The sequence below is a fragment of the Oryzias latipes genome, chromosome 18 (assembly GCF_053564925.1).
Source record: "Oryzias latipes strain Hd-rR chromosome 18, Olatipes_Hd-rR_3.1".
NCBI lineage: Eukaryota > Metazoa > Chordata > Actinopteri > Beloniformes > Adrianichthyidae > Oryzias > Oryzias latipes.
This window is the reverse complement of record NC_136254.1, coordinates 20,673,416-20,693,632: the sequence shown is the minus strand read 5'-3', so window position 1 is coordinate 20,693,632 and position 20,217 is coordinate 20,673,416. Positions and strand designations below refer to the sequence as shown.

Here is a 20,217-nt window from a genome sequence, read left to right as displayed (position 1 = left end):
TTAGACCACAAAGTCCGTGGAGCTGAAAAGGAAAGTCCAAATGAAGTTGAGCCATCAGTTTTTAAGCCCACATGACCTCAATTGTTGCAGTTACAAATGCTTATAGAGCCTTAATCTAGTGCAGATGTGTCAAACTCAAGGCCCACGGGCCGAATGTGGCCCGCCATGGCATTTTAGGTGGCCTGCGAGAGCATAAAAGTTTTTAATTTCTTCAAAGGGCGGAATTTCCACAGATAGACGAGGAGGAGGCAAAGAGCTTGGGTGAACCAATCACAATAGCTGAAATTCAACTAGCCATCAATTCTTCAAATACAGGTAAATCACCCGGCCCAGATGGCTTCTCTGTTGAGTATTATAAAGCCAATTCAGACCTTTTGGCTCCAGTCTTAAAAGAGATGTACAATGAGGCCTTTTTGAAATCATCACTTCCAAATACTCTGTCTGAAGCAACCATATCCTTGATTCTAAAAAAAGATAAAGATCCCCTCCTGTGCAGCAGCTACAGGCCCATCTCACTGCTCAATGTAGATTTTAAAATTCTTTCCAAAGTTCTTGCCTCCCGTCTTCAACATGTCTTGCCCAAAATAATTTCTCTGGACCAGACAGGTTTCATGGCTGGGCGCCACTCTTACCATAACACCAGACGGCTCTTGAACATTATTCATTCACCTTGCTGCTTAGCACCAGAAGTCATAGTGTCACTCGACGCCGAGAAGGCTTTTGATCGCGTTGAGTGGACCTTTCTATATGAAACAATGTCCAGGTTTGGCCTGGGCAATGACTTTATTGAGTGGGTCAAGCTGCTTTATTCGTCTCCAATGGCATCAGTTCGGACAAATAACACCCTATCACCTCCCTTCCCTCTCAGGAGGGGTACAAGACAGGGGTGTCCTCTTTCGCCTGCGCTATTTGCCATCGCGATAGAGCCGCTTGCTATTTGGTTGCGTGCAGAAGAAAGATTTAAAGGTATTGTTAGATCTGGCATTACCCACAAGGTGTCGCTCTATGCAGACGATGTTCTCCTTTATATTTCTGACCCACTTAAGTCCCTGCCCATACTATTGGACATTTTGGATAAATTCGGATCATTCTCAGGTTATAAGGTTAATTACCAGAAAAGTGAACAATTTCCTTTAAACCCCCCAGCCAGAGAGATGTCTCATTCAATAGCCCCCTTTAAGCAAGTGGAAACTGGCTTTAAATATTTAGGTATATTCATATCTTCCTCTACTTCCGAAATGAAAAAATGCAACTTTGAATCCCTCCTGGAGAGCATTGGAGAAGACTTTGATCGTTGGTCAGTTTTGCCTCTGTCACTGCTTGGGCGAGTGAATCTTATCAAAATGACCGTCCTTCCTAAATTCCTGTTTCTCTTCCAGCACATTCCTTACTTATTAATAAAGCTTTTTTCGACAAACTGGAAAAACGAATTTCTCACTTCCTATGGAGCGGGAAAACACCTAGAGTCCGTAAATCTGTATTACAGTCACCTAAGAACATAGGAGGTCTTAGCCTCCCCAACTTTAGACAATATTACTGGGCAGCAAATATACAGAAGCTCCTATACTGGATGTATGATGATGATACTTCCCTGCCTGTCTGGGTACAAATGGAGAAGGGATCTGGTCCCTACTCACTGTCCTCAGTTCTTTGCTCGCAATTTCCATTGACATTACCTCTTTCTGGAGGCAATATCATTGTAAAGGAAACAGTTGCCATCTGGAGACAATTCAGAAAATATTTCGGTCTGCATGGCCCTTCAATACTATCTCCCCTACTAAATAGTTGTAATTTTGCTCCCTCCACCACTGATACGGTTTTTAAAATATGGCATAGTAAAGGACTTAAAAAAGTCAAGGACCTATATACCAACAATATCTTCTCAACCTTTGCTAATCTCTCAGCCAGATATAACTTACCCAACTCACATTTTTTCCGTTTCCTCCAGGCAAGAGATTTTGTGAAGAAAAAATTCCCTCATTATCCTAACCGCCCCCCTGAAACTTTTTTAGATACCTTATTGAAGGTGGACCCACAGCAAAAGCACTGTATTTCAGTTCTAACTGGAATGATTGACACAATAGTCAGTAGGTCAATTTCCTTCATGAAAACCACCTGGAAAGCGGAATTACGTATGACACTATCTGAAGAACAATGGGATACAGCCTTAAAATTAATACACTCGTTCTCTATATGTGCCCGACATGCCTTGATCCAGTGCAAAGTATTTTACAGGATACATTACACAAATGCAAAACTATCCAAAATCTACACATCCATCTCTGATAAGTGCAACCGTTGTGGACACTCGCCAGCAAACCATACCCATATGTTTTGGGCCTGTTCTAAATTAAGACGTTTCTGGACATGTTTTTAACACTCTCAGCCAGGCATATGGAACAAGGCTACTTCCTAACCCAGTGTCCGCTATCTTTGGTTTTGCGGTTGATATGAATCTCTCTGGACCTTGCACACGTGCTTTAGCATTCACTACCTTGTTGGCCAGACGATTGATTTTGCTTAGGTGGAAGCTCCCTGACCCCCCTCACATGACTATTGGGTAAAGGAGGTGCTGTATAACCTGAAACTTGAAAAGCTGAGGTTCTCACTAAAAGGATCTCCAAGTAAGTTTAAAGAGACATGGCATCCATTTTTATCACTGGTAGATACACTTACATTGCTCCCAGAGGCAGAAACTGACTGACCCCCCCTCACAATTTTTACTACCCCCCCCCCTTCTTATTTTATTTTATTTTTTTGTATGTGTGTGTGTGTCTTCTTGTATATGTGCACATAAGTAGAGACTGGATCTCTATTATGTCCTGTCTGTATGTGTATGTGTGCGAGTGTGTATACGCATGACCTGGATATGGGAATGTTCTGTGTTCGGGGTGGGAGGGGAATGGGGAAACAGAGCTGTATTGTCGTCTAAACACGTTTACCTTTTGAAAACATGCTCTGTATGTTAATATGTTCTGAAAAACTCAATAAAAAAAGTTGGAATAAAAGTTTAATTTCTTAGAACAATTGGAGTGTATTTATTCATATCTTGGGGGGGGGGGGGGGGGGGGGGAAATCACACTTGAAATATCCAATTGGGCAACTATACATTAGGACTTAAACACTGTCAATATAACCTAACCTGACAGAATCAAATTTAAAAGATTTATGCTAGAGTAACGAGCAAACATACATTTCCAATGCAACTCTATCACTTTAAAAAGCTATAGTTAATAATGAATGAGTTGTTTAACATTATAGTTGTGTTTATTACATGTATAAGTTGTATCTGGCCCTTTATCAGGCACGCTGATGTGGCCCTCGGTGAAAATGAGTTTGACACCCCTGATCTGGTGTCTCAGAATAGTTCTTTAACTTTTAATCCCATCATTTTCCTTTAGATGATGCAACCTAGTTCGCTTCATTACACAAATGTGTTCTTTACAATTTAAGTTTTAGTGCTCAGTCATTAAATATGAGCAACTCAAAGCTGTTTATTTTGTGCAGGTTTCTTGTAAACATCAATTGTCAATGACTCAGAACAGATGTCCCAATTCATTTAAGAGCTTTATTAGTCAACTTAAAAGACAAGTTTCTTCTAAAGAATATTTTTCTTTCCTTGCATGGATCCTTTACCTGCAGACAAGGAGAGACAGAAAATTAGAGACAGCCTTTAAAAAAATAAAAATAAATTTTAAGCCCTCACCTTTTCTGAAACTACCAGCTAGATCATAAATGCCACCGATGTAGTGAGGATTTTCTTGGTAAGATGGTAAATAGATGGGCATTCTGATCTGCAGCGGAGATGCTGTTGTTGGCACTGGTAGAAACACAATTTTAAAAAGTTAACCCAATAAAACACAAAACCAAAAGGTGCACATACTCTACCTGGAGTGGTCTGCACACGGTGGATGATGTTACCAACACCCTCTGCGTCAGATTCAAATTTGTACACCGAGAAAAGGCGACTGAGGCCTTCAAAAGAATAAGTACACTGCACAGTCACCCTGAAAAGGAATAGAAAAATGAACCCCAAAAAAAATGAAATCTGAGCAGTTTAAAGACCAAGTTAGAAAGTGAGATTAGATACCATTCTTTGTGGTCACGAGAAATAAATTTGTTTTTATTGGGGGTGTACAAGATCTTGTTTCCGTAGGTCACATTTCCTCTGAGCTAAGGAAAGGGTAAAGGTTATTTCAACATCAAGAAGTTCCGTCCAAGTTTGTTTGAAAGAATACCTTAATGACAGAGCCACAGCTGTTGACTGGAAAAGAGAAGAGCACCCTGCTGCCATTGACTTCATTGGGTACACAAAGTTTGTTGTAGAGGTGGAAGTTGACTGGCATCTGGCCACTTGGAATGACCTCAGACAAGTCAGCAGCCACAGTCATCATCCCATCAGTAGAACACACTGCAGAGGAAACATGCCGGTCAAAGCCTGCTCTAATCCCAGAGTCAGGAAAAGCAGGACATCCTTACTGATGAACTCTCTGGATTCAAAGTAGCACGTCTTGACGGTAGAAGCCCGGACCCTTAACGTGTCACGATCTCTCACCAGGATCTCAAATGTGCCATAGAAGCCTCTCAAAGAAACATCCTGCAAAAGACAAAGTGCATAGTGAAGGACAAAGAGGCTAAACCTGCAGGAGAGCAGTTCATTGTCATCTTACCCTGTAATCATAGCCAGGAGTAAAGAGTGGAGCGTTGAGCTGCAGAGTCTGACTGCTGTTGTTCATGATGTAGCCACGTCTCGTTACCAGCTCCATGGTCAGTAGATCTGCGCCGATGCTGAACTCCCACAGGTAGTCAGAGGGCTGATGGACCAGCATGAAGTTGATACCTGCTGCTGTGCAGTTGGCTTCAAACACTGGGGGTGCTGTCAAGTACAGCATCAAGACCTCAATGCATCACCAGGACAGGCCAAGGATATTCTGGGTCAAGACTTACAGACATCCAGAAGTGCTGTGACTGAAGTTGTGTAGTGGTAAGGCTCACTCCCTGACACTGTCAGAGTGTAGTTGATATTCAGTTGGTGCAACATGGCTGCATGTTCCTTGGAGAACTAAAAGAGGAAATGTATTAACCACATCATGATGATAAACTACCAGATTTGACAATGAATCCTTACCTCCTGGACAACCAGTGGGTCACTGAAGAGCATCTTCAGGGTGTAGCTAAAGGTGTTGTCAGGTTGGGCTTCTGCTGTAATCATGAATGTGCTCTCACTAGGTAAGGGCAGCATAAACTGCTCCCCATTCAGCTGGATAGATGTCAAGTCCACATCGTCCGGGACATTGCCAAGATATACGGTGAACATTCCTTCTTGCACGACAGTCTTGTCTTCTGTGACCAGTGGGTAAGGTGTGAGGGGAGTGACCAAAGTTCTATGAAATTTGACAACTGTCTCTCTTTGGTACTCATCCACCAAGACTTGCTTCAAGTACATTTGGAAGATGCGAAACTCAAAAATGCCACCGCTCACTAAAGTCTGAGGTAGACATTTATCAGTTTTAGGCAAAGCTGTACAATTCTAAAGTAATCTGAATGCCTTACCTTCCTGTACCCTCCTACAGCATTGTATGGGATGCCTATATGGACAGTGTTGTTGCGCTTCTCCATAATGAAACCCTTCTGCTTTGCATTTACTTGTCCTACGAGGTCACCATTTAGGCCAATGCTGATCTGTGTGCTGCCAAGACTGGAGTACAAAGCTTCAGGAGTATCCCACATCATATAGCCATCAGACAACATTCCTTGATCTGCATGTAAAGAAGACAGCAGAGGTGATAAATACATCTCAGGCAGGAGTGAAGAATGGCCATCTCCATGCTTGTTGGAACCAAACCTTCATCTACTGGGTTGACCATTCACAACTTGTATGAAGTGAGCTAAAGTTGCAAAACATCACTTTAACTAGGCAACAACTTAGTGTTAATATCTGTAAGGCATGTAGAGATACTGGCCTCAAGTAATAAATTGACAAATACTAACCCATGGAACAAGCAGCAACCAGGTCGACTATGATGACAAACCAGCCTCGTCTGGAAAATATGCTTGCTTGCACCACTTCTACTTGAACACCATTGTCCTGCAAAGAATAGTGTGTGTAAAACAACAAAAGACTGACTTTTGCCTGCTGTCAATTACCTTAGTGATGTACGAGTTGGGTTGTCCATAAGGTGTCCGAAACACAAATCGTCCGTTTTTCAGCTCAAAAACATAACCCTGCTTTCGGGCCTCCGTGAAGTTCATGGGAGCCAGAACAACACCTGGTTTTTGAAATGACACCTGCCATTCTGATGGTGAAGTGCTGTAGGCCTAAAGAGAAATTAACATTTAGGTTGCCCAACAAGTCTGAAAACTTGCTCGTTGATACATACAGGTCTGAGAGAGCTCCAGTCCTCACTCAACTGATGAGGACAAGTAGACTCGTACTCTATGGATACCTGCAGAAGATACATATTCTAATTACTGAAGCTGCTGCAGTAACCACTCCCTTAACTTATGCAGACCTACTTCCATGTAGTTTGTCTCACAGGAAACCTCTCTGGGAGCCCAAGGGACAGGAGGAGAACAGGTTGCATTCAGAGTGTTTGTCACATTTCCATCAAGGTTTGTGTTCAGTTTAAAATAGAACAGAAACTTTGCACCCTGAAAAAGTAGAAAGCCCCATTGCAAATTTATGTAAACATGGTCAAAGCCTATTTTAGGCTATGCAAAAACTAAACAGTCTACTGTACATTTTTTTCAGTGTGACAGCTGAAGTAAGACGATCTGAGTTCTACAACACCCAGAAAGGAGAGGACATTGATGCTGTAGCCGCACTCTGCCGCATACTGCTGTGTCAGGGGATACCCACCTGTCATATCTGAAAAATTACAAATTTACAGTTGAATACCCCAAATACCCCTTGTGACAAATATCACATTGATCAAGTCCCACAAGATCACAGGGGCCCACAAAAGGGACTCACCAACAGCTTCAAACTGAGGATTCGGTCCAGTGACAGCAAGATCAATAGCTACCATGAAGTAATGTTCACGACACTCCATTTGAAGAACACCTATTCAAAAGCAGTCTTTAAGTGACCCATTTAACAATTGTTACAAGATTCAAGTTGAAGATGATCATACCTTGCTTCAGGATATCACACCACATTGTTGTCCACAGAGACAGAATAAAGGCCACTCTGCAAGGACAGGAACAATAAAAAAATTTCTATTGTTTTTTTGTTTGTGTAAAACATTCAAATAAAGCAGCATACCTAAAGCACAGCATGAAAGGCATGGCTGCTGATGTGTTAGCAGTGTCTATAGCTAGCCAAAACTGCTAGCAAACTACACCTTCTACCACACACAAGCTTAACTCAACCAGTTGTTTAGAGACTTTCTCCAACACCAGATTTTATGAATCCACAGCTTCAACAACCAACTGTCAAACACACATGTGCAGCCAATTATTAATCAAGTTAGACTGTGACAGTGCAGCTGGTGCAAGCATGTCAAAGATGTGACTTTTTGCTTTTTTGACTCATTTGGACATGACCATGAAATATTAAAAGATTACATCCCCACGCTTTGATTCAAGAAGATCCCAGAGGCAAAACTCCATTACCAGCCATCTTCGCAATCTTAGGACTTCTGTGCTTTATATTAAATTCTTATAGAAGAATTTCTAACAAGTCTACTTTTTCTGGATTATTATGTCTTTGGTCTAATCTGTTTTGGATAAAAATATCCACTGGATAGCTAAAGTGTTATTTGTGTGGTGTGCAACAGTATAACATTGTGTTGTGATATAGCATCTTTCTCCACATTTAGCTCTTCCGTCATTGTGCCGTCTACTCTTACTCACTTATTGTTTCCTATTTGTTTTAACTCGAACCACAAAGGATGTTAAGAAGTATTGAAAACTTTCACCACATCACTTTGAAGTCATACAAATGACCATGTGTGCAACAAAGATGGCAGTTGAAGAGTTGTGTGCTAGCACAATTTAGATTCCATACTTTCTAGAAATGTGTGAAAAGTAGAGCTGCTTTCACTCCACACATTTTCTTGAACGCAAGTTTAGCATAAGGTGCTCATACTGGACTGCAACTATTCAATACTAGCGCATGTCCGGCAAAAACAGTTGGCTTGGTGCAAGATGTCAGAGCTGTGCATCTTGAGAATCTTGCTCCAGGCTTTTTCTTTCCCCACAGCTCCATTCCGATATATGAAAGACTTTGTGTCAAATAAGTCTATGCGGTTACTAAACCACAATTATTCATTTCTCTTTCCTGATCAATTTTTAAAGATTGGAACTTCTATGACTTCAAAGGGACGCCATCCAAACATCACTACTGAGTCCCTAATCGGTCAAAGTTTAACTATCAACGCTTGATCAATGGATGTGTATTTTGTGCGCAGAGCCTGAAAATGGTCACAGAAACCTGCTTAGCCAGGCATCATTGCAAGACTTTTGAAAACAAAATGTGCATGTGCGCACGTTAACATAGTCTTGTTCTTGGAAGTGGTCGCGTGTTCCCTGTTGCGGAGGGCGATGTAAACATAGCTGAAGAGTTTTATACGACATGTTTTTTGACAACAGTTGTTGATTTTTGAGGTTTATAACAACAAATCATTTGAAAACACCAACGTATAATGAGAACAAAAGTTCATAATTCACAAGAACATTTTGTTTTTTTGTTTGACAATAAGTCTGCACAAATTTTTATTAACCCAGAATAGAAACCGTTTATTTACATCCAGATGCATCACATTTCTTTATATTGTTCAAACAATCGTTCGCAGAGATCTTTAGAATCCACAACACAACACTATGTGTTTTCTTGACTCCTGAAGGTGAAATTTTCCGAATCAGGATCAAGAATGCGATGTTGGACAGAGGTACTTGTAGCATTCACTGGGTAAAGACACTGGACCAGCACCCTGAAACAGAGAAAACTTGTTATACAGCCCTTTCCCACCTCAGATAAAACGGGTAGCTCTGTCAGCGATTCTCACCTGAAAGGGACATCTCTGTGTATCAGAGGATCATGAAGAGGCAGAAAGTCTTGGGAATAACTGATTTCATTTTCATAAACCAGGTGACTTCCCTGAATCTACTGGAATACAAGTTATGATGAACAAAAGCACCCTTTGCATCTGTAGTTTGAGTCAATCGACCTTCTCACCATGACTGCCGTGCCACAGGAGTTGAGGCCGAAGCTGAAAAGTGCTCTGGTGCTGTCGGTCTCCACGGGAACGCAGTCAGGATCCAGCAGTGTGGTTCGGTTAGGATGGACAGGCGGGACGGTGTGCGTGGTGTCCACAATGACTACCATCTTTCCCTCTGGCAAACAAACTGAGACAAACCGAGCATCACAGCTTTGTGAAGTAAACAATCTGGATTTAGCTGGCACTTTGTACCTAGAAGTTCCTGAGCTGGAAATCTGCATCTGTGGACTAGACTATGGTGTTCTTGGAAGGACTCTGCATCCACTACTGAAGCATTGACTCCAACAACAAGTTCCTGCAAGGAGAATTTCTAGACAATGAAGAAGAGGAGAGCAGTTATAGGACACGAAACAGTGACTGAATTGTATGGGTAACATTTAGCTGTATCGAGTGAATCTATTGGCATTCAGACAATTTGAGGAAAACACTTCTGAAGATGTCCTCACTAAGTTTGAAAAGTCAAAACATTCTACAAAAACTTAAAATAAAAGTAAATTATAAAAATTTGGGTAATTCAAAAGAATTTTGAATTCAAAAGAATTTTGAATTACTTTAAAATTTATACTGTAATGGAAGAAAGTAAAAAAAAAAAAAAACTTAAATAAATAACCCTAACAAGATCTTTTTTATTACCTCATAAAATAATCCTGGGCCGGTTAAGGGGATCCTTACAGTCAAATAGTCCTCTGCTGCTTCCACCTTGTAACCCCCCATATCCACCAAGTCCCAGTCTAGTTTGTGGGCTCCGAGGAAGAGCTCCCACTGCAACTCAGAGGGGGCCCCGTGGTGCAGCAGGATCAGGAGGCTGCTCTCTGTGCACTTACCCTCCAGCCGTGGGGTACCTGGATCTGCTACGTCCCACAACAAGAAGGGTCTCTTTAGTTAGATTTCCATGGAAGAAAACTAACAATTTGTTAAATCTACTCGCATTTTTACTTTTATTTCTGCAACAGAAACATGTATGTGCATTTCTATGGTTATATTCCCTTATAGCAGGGATTGTCAAAGTTTTTGTAGCTGAAGGCCAAATTAGGAACTAGACTGGAGGCCAATTTTTGGGGAAAAAAATGGATAAACAGAAAAAGTTGTTTTATTTAATAACTTTAACGACCAAGTGTCATTTGTAGACTTAACCCGGCCCTCCAGATGTTTTCCCAGTTGCGGTCGGAGGTTGCTGTCCAGATCTTCTACTCGTCTAGTAATTGTATCATTTGACACTTATTTCTTCAAACCTTTTCTTTTGCTCTGGACAAACAATGTCAGCTACTTTCAGCGTACATTCTTTTTACAAACTCCCAGTCACCTAAGGGCTTGCTTTGCTGGGCCATTTCCAAATCCACAACGTAGCTAGCTTCCGTCTTAGGTTCACTGGATTAAGCCATTTTTGTAAACATCATCTGCTGTGCAGCATAGCCTCATTGTAGTTGTTGGAGTTTATTCTTGCGCTCCTCACCGGTAAACTTGTCATAGTTTTTATGATTTGTAACATAGTGACGGTTTATATTGAATTCTTTGTGCATTGCACTTACCTGCTTGCAAATAAGGCACAGGACTTTATCTAGTCCTTGAGTTACGACAAAGTAAGCATTTGTCCATTTAGCTTGAAAGTGCCTATTCTCCTCACCAACACAACGTTTTTCCTCAAAGGAACCTGCTCTGGCTCTCTTTTATTGAGGGCCACAAAAAATCTTCCCGCACGCCGCACTTTGAAAACCCCTGCCTTATAGGGAAGGAGGTACCCATTTTACCAGACTATATGTTAAATCTAATGCAGAACATAAGGTTAACAATATGTTCTGATCCAAAATATGTATAGCTATATATGCGGGGGGAAAAGATACTGAATGGGATTGAATGGAAAAGAGGCAAGAGAAGTCAGAAAAGAAGAAGCCCCAGGATAGAGCTTTGTGGCACTCCATCTGTAGCCATAGATGTTAAAGATATATAGAAAAAGTGCTCAAAAGTATTTCTCCATCCCAACAGTCTCTCACAACTCAGAGATGAATTTCTAATGAACTCCTGTCCATCTCCGAGAAAATTACAGGTTTTTTTTTTGTGGCTAAAAATGGCATAATCATAATTAAAAGACCACTGGGAAGACTTTTACATTAGATCAGAAATGATTAGAGCGGGACATTAAAAACAACACAAAAAAACAAAAGGGGAAAAAAACTCACCTGTGTAATCAGCATTGTGTTTTACTGTGGCGTGGTGATAAAACACATCTCCACCAGGCATGATATGAAAAGTAAAGATGAAACTGAAGCTGTACGTCTTGTAGCCACCACCTATATGCTGAAATTAGACCACATATGTCACCAGACAGGCTAATACTCATCTTTAATTTGCCCCTAGTTACCCCGTCTCACCAGTGGGATTATTTTTGGATGTGACAAAGACAAAAGGAGTTGGTAGTAGTTACTGCCATTGGGGTAGGAGAACTTTGACACCTCGAGATCTGTTTCAGTTTGGGTTTGAGTCCAGATTAAGATGTCACCGCCCCCATACACAGTCACCTTCTGAAGTTGGACATTGGGCGCAAAGAGGCTCAAGGTGGCTGAAAACAGCTCCTTATTTGAAATTTCATCTACAAAAATAGATTTGTTTTAGCTTTAACTTGGTATGACAATGATTACTATACATAAAGTAAGACAAAGACCACAGATATCATGTGAAATGACAGCAATGTAACCCATAGATGAAAAAACTGCTTGGCCAAGCAGCATTTATACCATAAATACACATAATAAGATGGACCTAGAAAGTCTCACTGTTGGTCAGGACTGGAGTTTGTGGAAGAAAAGGAGTCTTGAGTCGCCTGAAGGAGCGATGCTGCGTAAGAGGCCACCGTTGGTCCTGCCACTGACTCATGAAGAACAGATCCACGGCCATGGCCTGACTGTACTGCCCCCTCACAACACTGCTCTGGAAGAACACACCATGAAAGCTAAAGACAGGTGGTGAAGGTGAAGATTTCCTGTCCCGTTGCTTCTCTTTCTTACAGACCTTCACTTGGACACCCTGGGCTCCTTTAGGGATCCTGACTTCAACTTGCCCTTCCTGTAGATCAATCTTAAATCCTCTCTCTTTCAGTTCAAATTCACTCAGAGCCCGGCCGTTCACTCCTGTCCTCATGCCTCTGTACCCAAACTGGCCGTGAGCGAGTGGAGAGGGAACGTAAGGGACAATCCACAGCAGGTAGGAGTCCTCTGCTGAAGCCTCATCTGATTCAGGGGGGTTGGAAAAGGTTGGAGAGGTTTTACTGCACTATTCCCATGACAAAACACAAGACGATCCAAACATGCACTGTACTAACTGAGAGGACAGGCGATTGATGCGTCAAATGTCAAGAGGTCGTCTTGGAATCTGTAGAGGATGGAGGCGTTCACCATCTGCAAGTCAACTTTGTTGTCCTAAAACAAACACACACACAAAAAGAAATTACCATCAAGTCAAACAATGAGGAAATGAACGGTGGGAAGATTTTGAGAGAGTTGTTCAGAACCTTAACGTGGTATGACATTGGGGAAGAATAGGTGCAGCGCAGTACAAGTCGGGACTTGTCAGTAGAGACTTGGTAACCCAAAGCAGTGGCCTCTTTGAGCGATACTTCCAAAGCTTCTCCCGACAGCTGACCGGCTCTGTGAAACTTGACAGTCACCTCCGTCTCATCAAACCCCTGTTTGAACACAAGAGGTCATCATCATGAAGATTTATTGATAAGACAACAGAAAAAAAAGTGAATTAAAGGTGCCACTTACATCGCTTTTGGACACTAGTGGCAGAAGAGACTGATGAATCGACACCTATAGAAAGAAAAACGTGCTATTTGGATTGCTACAAAGCCCCCGTTATTCATTAATTTAGTCCCAACCATGAAATACCAAATGCTGCAGTTCCTCAAATGACCACTAGGGGTTGGTTTTAGCAAATTGCCAGGGACTCCCATCTTAATCCTTCAACACTGGAGCTTTAGCTCCAATGTTGAAGAAAAGCAGCTTTGCACTGATATGCATAACTTTATAACTCTTTATAATAAAAAGTTAGAGTAGTTCAAAGAGTTTACAGTTTAAAGAAATACCTCCATGTAGTTTTCCTCACAGGTAATCTCCCTGCTGCTCCAGGTCTCCTCCAGTGAGCAGTGCAGCTGGAAGGGGTACGCCACCACCTCTCCACCCTCCTGAACGTGTACAAGCCAAAGACCCAGATGATAATCTGAGCCTGTCTGTGGACAACAGACAAACCAGGAAGGGTTTTAGATCCAAGAAAGGGACCAGAAAAAAAATGATTAAATACAGATGCATCTACCTGACTAGTGACATGGCAGGCCAGAAAAGAGGCACGAAACTCCAGGTCTCCAACATCACTGAACAGAACCGTGTAACCACAGAGCGACGCCTCCTGGAGCGACAGGAAGTGGAGTCCACGCTGGTCTGAAAACAAGCAAAGAAACAAAAACTGTATTCAGATGTTTAACAACTCTAGCTGCTAAAATATATGTATATCATGCAGGAAAAATCAAATTAGGAAAAAAAGGATGTTCAATACCTTCAAAATAAAAGTGGCTCATCTGGCCAAAAAAGCTGGACTTGACAGAAAGCCAGAAGTGACGCTCAAGACATCTGGTCTGAAATGCTCCTAAAAATACAGTTAGAGGTTTTACTTACTGGTAAATAATAAAATAATTTTAAACACTTTTTTAAAACCTTGCAATTTAATAGAAATAAAGTGTTAAAATTTAAAGAAAAAGGGGGATGTAGGAACAAAATGATGGGACAGTGTTAAGGAAAAGGTTGTTGTAAACAGAAGAGTTCTGAGTAGATTTAAATGTATGGATGGCATATAGAGTTGAGGAGCAAAGCTCTTTTTCCATGGAGCTGAGGAGGATAAGGAACAAAAAATCTGCGAGAGCAGGTGGAGATGGGTAAATGTAGATCAGACAATTACAGATAACAACATGCTGATTGGCTTTGAACGCATCTAGAAAGTATTTTGAACTGAATTGAATAGGAATCCGGAAAAGTTAGTTCAGGATGGGGTCGATGTGGGGACAAGGAGGAGTTTCGTGATGATGACAGCCTGGGGGGCGGGACTGAGGGTAAAAGGAAAACTAAAAACACTTTAGAGAGCGGGGATTGTCGTTTTGTTCCAACTTTATTGAACGGAGTGCAAGTACACAGCAAAGCATCAACTGTTGTAGAGAATGAACAGTCATGCAAAGATTACAAAATATGCATTGGTTTTGGAGATTTTTTGTTGATTTATGTACAAATCTACATTTATAAATACAGAATCTAGCCAGAAAAATTAATTAATTTACTATAAACAGCCTCTTATTTAAAAGAAAAGTATCACATTTTCCCGTCTAAGAGAGAAATCTTTTAAGATATGAATAATAATGAATTGTCTGTGTGGACAAGCAGAACCAAATAAGATGAGGAATAGTTTTAGAACAATCTCCATAGAAACTGCAGTTAGTATTGATGTCCTTTTTAAAAATCATGTATTGAGCTGCCAAGACAATTTTATGAGAAATTCCAAAGGATGAGTGTAGACAACAAACACTTTTCACAGTTTTACTTTGTTTAACCTCTTCAGTGCTGAATTTATTTCCAATTTTTTTTTAATATTTATTTTTCTTTGATTTTTTTCGTTCTGGGTGACGCTAAATTAAGTTCAATTCTGGATTAAATGGTTCGTTGTGAGTTTTGTAGAAATTATTTTAAAACTTTATAAAATTGTCTAACCTGAAATTAGATTCAGAAACAAACATGTAAAGAATCATATTGAAGTTTTACCAAACAAGCAAATCTGTGGATTTTTTTTTTTGGTTAAACTTTTTTTTTTTTTTTGGTAACATTTTTTTTCAAAGTAAAGATGGTTACATAATATGTCACAGCAAATAAGACAAACCCTGGTATTACGTCATACTTTAAAACAGCCAAAAAATACACATAAACCACCCTACTGTACTATAAATGACTTGAAGAAGAAAAAACAAACCAGATTTTCAAACGTGATTATTCAGTCATTGCAGCTTTATTGTGTTTTTCTTTTCAACAGATTGATCAAATATATGTTTATATTTCACAGCAGAAATGAAATTTAAAACATGTTTTCAAAAATATATTTGAATCAACTTTTAGGTCATTTTCAATTCATTTCCGTTTTCACCGCGTAACTTTTATTTTGGTAACTGCTTGCTGAGCAAATCCTTTAATTTATAGGATAAACCGAATGATTGATGAATGCACGCGGCCTTGTGATTTCTATCATTAACTAACTATTTTTGAGTTCATCAAATAATATTAATGTATTTTGAGCCAGCCTTTTCAGACAGTGAGCATTTCTGGTGGTTTATGTGCATTTTTGGTTGTTTTTACCGGTTAGCTGCTCTGCTCACCTGTCGTCGACAAACGACTGCTAGCAGCACAAAACGAAAAGGCCAGGAGCAGTAAGACACTGAAAAATGCAAAATATAATTAACTAAAAGGAACTTAACTGGAGCCAATTATTTTTTAAATAATCATAGAAATAACTAAACTCACCTATTCAGTGTTTGTTCGATTTTTTTTGTCATCTTCGTGGCAAAATTATTCAAACCAAGTCGACCTGAAAGGTGTGTTTACTTTCTCCTAATGCCATGACGTCAGACCTGTTGGCTAATTAGCTTTTTTTATTTATTTATTTATTGTCATTATTTTTTAAGAGCTTTTATTAATATTAAAAGGTTGTTTTTGAAAGTTAGAAATAAATAAAAAGAATTTGCGGGGAAAACATCTATATATTTAAATTAAAAATATGTAAAAGTAAAATGCTAAATTAGCGCCACTGCCAATTAGCCCCCTACATTCTTTTCAATTAAATGTATTAATACATATAATAATATATATAATACTACCTATCATATAAGTACATTCTTTTGTTAAAAAATTGTAAAGCAAAACATAGAATACGTCAAAATGTGAGAAATCAATGGTTGAAATGTGAAACAACTCTGACGCACCGTAGCGACATCAAGCGGTCAGGCTATGTTATGACATGACTTTTTTCAGCACATCAAACTATCAGGTAAACAAAAGGAGACAGAAGATCACATTAATCAAGCAAAAAGTAAAAGAAACATTCACATAATTTAGAAAAAAGCATTAGAGACTATAAGAGATTGGTAAAGTGTTTCCTATGTTGTTTGTTGTTTGTCTTTCGGCTTTTCCCCATCAGGGGTTGCCACAGCGAACGAGTCGCATGGTAAACTTGGCAATGTTTTACGCCGGATGCCCTTCCTGACGCAACCCTCTCAAAGCAACTGGGCTTGGTACCGGCACAGAAGTAGAGAAGGGAACAGGGAGCAGCCCGGAGTTGAACCCTGGTTGGTAAAGTGTTTCCTATAAAAATTCTAATTGGCCTAAAAACCTAAAGACTGGCAAACTTTGTCTATTTAAGTTAGAAAGTGATCAAATTAATTGATTGTTTATTTTAAATCTTTAACTCTTAAGAGGGGGGTGTAGAATAAATGATGGAACATCTAGTCCAAAACAAAAGATCTAATGATGGCATTCCTTATTTCTGAAATACAGTCGCATGTTGCTGTTATGACATAAACACATCACACATTTTTATAAATACATATTTACTATTTTAAATACACATGCCAATACAAAATCAATCAATAAATAAAAGGATCTAGTAAAACACTGCAATTTGGATACTTCTGTTTCTAAATACACCTTAAAGGCTCTTTCCCGCATGTTATCTATTATTAAACCTATTATTTTAGATATTCTTTCAATTTCCAGATCAGTTATAAAAAGTTTTTGTCTGAAAACAAGAATGTAAATGAAAGAAAACATGTTTATTTCAAGAGTAAACAGATGTTTTATCTGTAGCTTCACATATCAAAACACAGAAAATGACAATAAAAAGAACTCCTGTTTCCCTGATAGGATCATTTATCAGCAGTATGTGAGAAACACAACATTTCCTGTCATGGTGGAGGCGACATTTGTGCAGCAGAGTTGCGATCACATCAGCGTTCAAGTCCTGTCCTTTAGTCCACTGCAGCACAGCAGGACTCCTGCTTCCTCCACATCTTCCGCTCCTCAGAAAAACCTACTTTGAGTCAAACCACGTCACAATTAACGCCTGTGGATAATTAGGATGGAAAAGGTCGTCCTAGGCGTAAGAATTAAGGAGGTAAATCTCACTTTAAGGGTAATGTGGCACCAGTTTAAATTAAAGACGGGTTTTTTTAGGGGGGAAAAAGTGAGTAAAGAAGGAAAAATGCAATGCTGTTTTATTTGGGATAAATGTCACAAACACAAAATTAATATGTAGAATTGAGCAACCCAGACTATACAATGATTGGAGTTTTGCAAAAAGTATCAGGCAGCAAATTGCTGAAAAAAGAAGAGAAAATTCAGAAAGGAATTCAAGTCTGTGGGTAAAAGTAAGACATAACTGGAGAAAAAAGGGGAAGATAATTCATTATGCAACCATTACCAGTGTTTATTGATAAAAATTAGCTGAAAACCATTTTTTTAGGAATATTTTGTTTGGAAAAAAACTATAACTTTGTATGTCAGTGTTTGAGGCAAAGGGAAGTGCAGCATTGAGAGGGTTCAAAATTCTTATTTTCCCTGTTTGTTTGAATGCCTTTTTTTACAATAATTAACAACAACAACAACAAAATATTGCAGAGAAAAATAAAAATGGAAAAGATGACAACCCAGGATGAAGTCAGGAACTAAAAAAAAAAGGGACACGTCTTACTAAATAAAATCAAAAAATCAAAATCTAAGATGAAAAAAAATGAAGTCAATAAAAAACAATTTTTTTTCTTCATAAAAAGACTAACTAAAAAATGTTATTTTCCCATGCACACCATGAATTTTCATTAGTCTGTTTATTTTTTACAAATAACATTTTTATGGTGAATAAGTTACATACTCCTGAAGATACAAAGGTGACATGGCCGCAAACAAACGTTCTCATCCTGAATTGAAATTCTCATTGAATGGGTTTTGTACCACAGAAGCCTGGTGGAGTGTGAGGCCGCGTTTCTGCAAATAGAGGCTTCGGTCGGGGTTGCCGGTGTTTTCAGTGCAGCCAGATGCCCTGATGCAGACTATGGGTCCGCATCAGGGCCGCAAGTTCATTCTGACCCCCAACTGGATGGTTTAAATGTGGAGAACTGCAGGAGGTTGATGGACTTGAACATCCTGCAGTATGTAGTTTGTGTTCATATCCTTCAGTGTTTGAGCAGTGTTGGACATCACACCCACCATCTCAGACAAATATCCATGTTTATTTCGGGGCCGCCTCTTCATCTTTCAGACGAGTTTCTTCTGAAGAAGCCGCCTCCTCCCAGGCTGACATTTAAAAGCTAAGTTTCTCCTTCTTCTCGCTGATGGGAAGTGATGGCGTGACGGGAGCGGAGACTGTCCACCGATGACCTCATTAACATTTGAGTCAGATCCAGTCATTAACAGCGGCATGCAGCTGTGATTGGACACCCGCCATGATGCTGCAAAAGCATCAAGTTTTTGACTTTTGCTGATGTTTAAAACATTTTTTTTTAAAACGTGCCAGAGGAGAAAGATTTCAAGTTTCTTGAGTCTCTTTGGTTAATCTGTGAGGTCACTGGTAATGATGACCTTAACCCTTGTGCTATCCTAGGCACTTTAACATTGGGAGTTGGGTCATCTAGACCCACTAGACAGTGTGCTGAACCTTTTTTCTTCAATGATTTGTGATCTTCACTGGTGTCCATGGATTACATGAAAAATTTCCACCTTTATCCCCCTTTGTCATGGTAGGAATAACACGTCAATGTAAGGGTGGGGTCATCTAAGATAACACAAAGGTTAAGGATGCTCGCCGCAGGCCGCCACCTCCCCTCAGAGCTCCGCCAATCAGGAGGAGGAGGCTGTTTTATCACTCACCTTACTTCAAAAGTCTTCGCCGTCGTCCGGCACGCATCAGTTCGCCGTCTCTAGTGGAGATGCTTGGCTCTCAGGTGCAGATGCTCCTCGCAGCGTTGGGTTTGTCCTTGCTGATGGCGTGCGTCAGCGGGGCTCCACAGAGGAACCCGCTCACACACACCAAACAACTCCAGCTCCTCAAAAGCGAGGTGAGTCGCAGTCACAGCAGCTCCTTTCCCCCATGACAGAAAAAAACCCAAAACAAACTGTTGGTCTTTCAGGATCCCACCCGCTTGCTCTTGATGAAGTTGGTGCTGGAGCTGGTGGCCTTGAGAAGACAGGAGATGCTCCAGGAGCTGGAGGAAGAGGAGCTGGGAGGACGCGAGAGGCTGATGAAGAGGCACATCCGCTTCACGCAAAGAGAGCGCAAGGCGGGCTGTCGAAACTTCTTCTGGAAGACCTTCACCTCCTGCTGAGACTCTTTTGCCGTCATGGAGAAGACGACACGGGCCATTTTAGTGCAAGAGTAAGAAGCTGTAAACAGTAGCAGAGGTTGCTTGTCTCGTAGGGGTGAGAGCAGTTTCCAAAATAAATTCCCAAAGTGAAACGTCTGTTATTGGAACTTTTATCTGTCTGTATACAGATATAAAACTGTTTTTTTAAAAACCCTAGCAGGGATTTTAGAAACCTTTGATGGTTTCATTTTTATCTTTTTTTTAATTACAATTCAGAAGAAAATCCATAAAAAAAACTCAAATTGTCATAACAGAAACTATTTTTGGCCATGGCTTTGAAAAAAAAAAAAAACTCACTTGATGCAAGCAAGAAAAAAAATTTGATCTTATCCTAAACTAAAATAGTTTTGGAGAACTGAAGTTCACTCACTAGTCTTTCTAGATGCCCAATAGATGGCGCCGTTTCATAATTAAAAGCAGAACTTTCCTCCCATGTAGTTTTCCTGGTGCATTCTAATCCAGGAATAATACTTTTTATTATGATTTGAAGATCAGATGAGATCAGCTGATCGCGCCGTGGGAAGATTGTTACAACACCTCAGGGGATCAGGCGTCAAAGAA

The 20,217-nt window shown here is 40.1% G+C and overlaps 3 protein-coding genes across 10 annotated transcripts; 1 reads left to right on the top strand and 2 right to left on the bottom strand.

Moving 5' to 3' along the window:
• Window positions 1-3,554: 3,554 nt before the first annotated feature.
• On the bottom strand, window positions 3,555-7,641 carry LOC101161837 (uncharacterized). Its single transcript, XM_011487510.4, has 18 exons — window positions 7,265-7,641; window positions 7,134-7,189; window positions 6,974-7,063; window positions 6,741-6,868; window positions 6,517-6,651; window positions 6,381-6,446; window positions 6,148-6,318; window positions 5,992-6,088; window positions 5,554-5,759; window positions 5,129-5,488; window positions 4,948-5,062; window positions 4,671-4,876; window positions 4,480-4,597; window positions 4,239-4,411; window positions 4,091-4,173; window positions 3,889-4,007; window positions 3,707-3,820; window positions 3,555-3,636 (listed from the first exon to the last, which is right to left on the bottom strand). The coding sequence occupies exons 1-18, from the start codon at window positions 7,285-7,287 to the stop codon at window positions 3,599-3,601; spliced, it is 2,298 nt and encodes a 765-aa protein (XP_011485812.1). The 5' UTR covers window positions 7,288-7,641; the 3' UTR covers window positions 3,555-3,598.
• A 1,071-nt stretch (window positions 7,642-8,712) lies between these two features.
• LOC101162077 (uncharacterized) lies at window positions 8,713-15,879 on the bottom strand. 8 transcript variants are annotated; one of them, XR_013651028.1, is made up of 17 exons: window positions 15,770-15,879; window positions 15,625-15,683; window positions 13,770-13,859; window positions 13,530-13,654; window positions 13,303-13,446; window positions 12,983-13,027; window positions 12,727-12,900; window positions 12,538-12,634; window positions 12,228-12,445; window positions 11,993-12,146; window positions 11,591-11,808; window positions 11,399-11,516; window positions 9,855-10,072; window positions 9,414-9,531; window positions 9,179-9,348; window positions 9,009-9,109; window positions 8,713-8,933 (listed from the first exon to the last, which is right to left on the bottom strand). XR_013651028.1 is itself a non-coding variant. In XM_011487511.4 (17 exons), exons 1-17 carry the CDS (start codon window positions 15,799-15,801, stop codon window positions 8,822-8,824), a joined length of 2,190 nt encoding a protein of 729 aa, XP_011485813.1. In that variant the 5' UTR covers window positions 15,802-15,879; the 3' UTR covers window positions 8,713-8,821. The 8 variants fall into 8 exon arrangements, 4 of the variants coding, with proteins under 4 accessions (XP_011485813.1, XP_020567329.1, XP_004079926.1 ...); XR_013651030.1 differs by having other exon boundaries at window positions 9,414-9,516; XR_013651029.1 differs by having other exon boundaries at window positions 9,855-10,069.
• A 3,203-nt stretch (window positions 15,880-19,082) lies between these two features.
• On the top strand, window positions 19,083-19,748 carry sst5 (somatostatin 5). Its single transcript, XM_020711676.3, has 2 exons — window positions 19,083-19,350; window positions 19,423-19,748. The coding sequence occupies exons 1-2, from the start codon at window positions 19,222-19,224 to the stop codon at window positions 19,615-19,617; spliced, it is 324 nt and encodes a 107-aa protein (XP_020567335.1). The 5' UTR covers window positions 19,083-19,221; the 3' UTR covers window positions 19,618-19,748.
• Window positions 19,749-20,217: the final 469 nt, after the last annotated feature.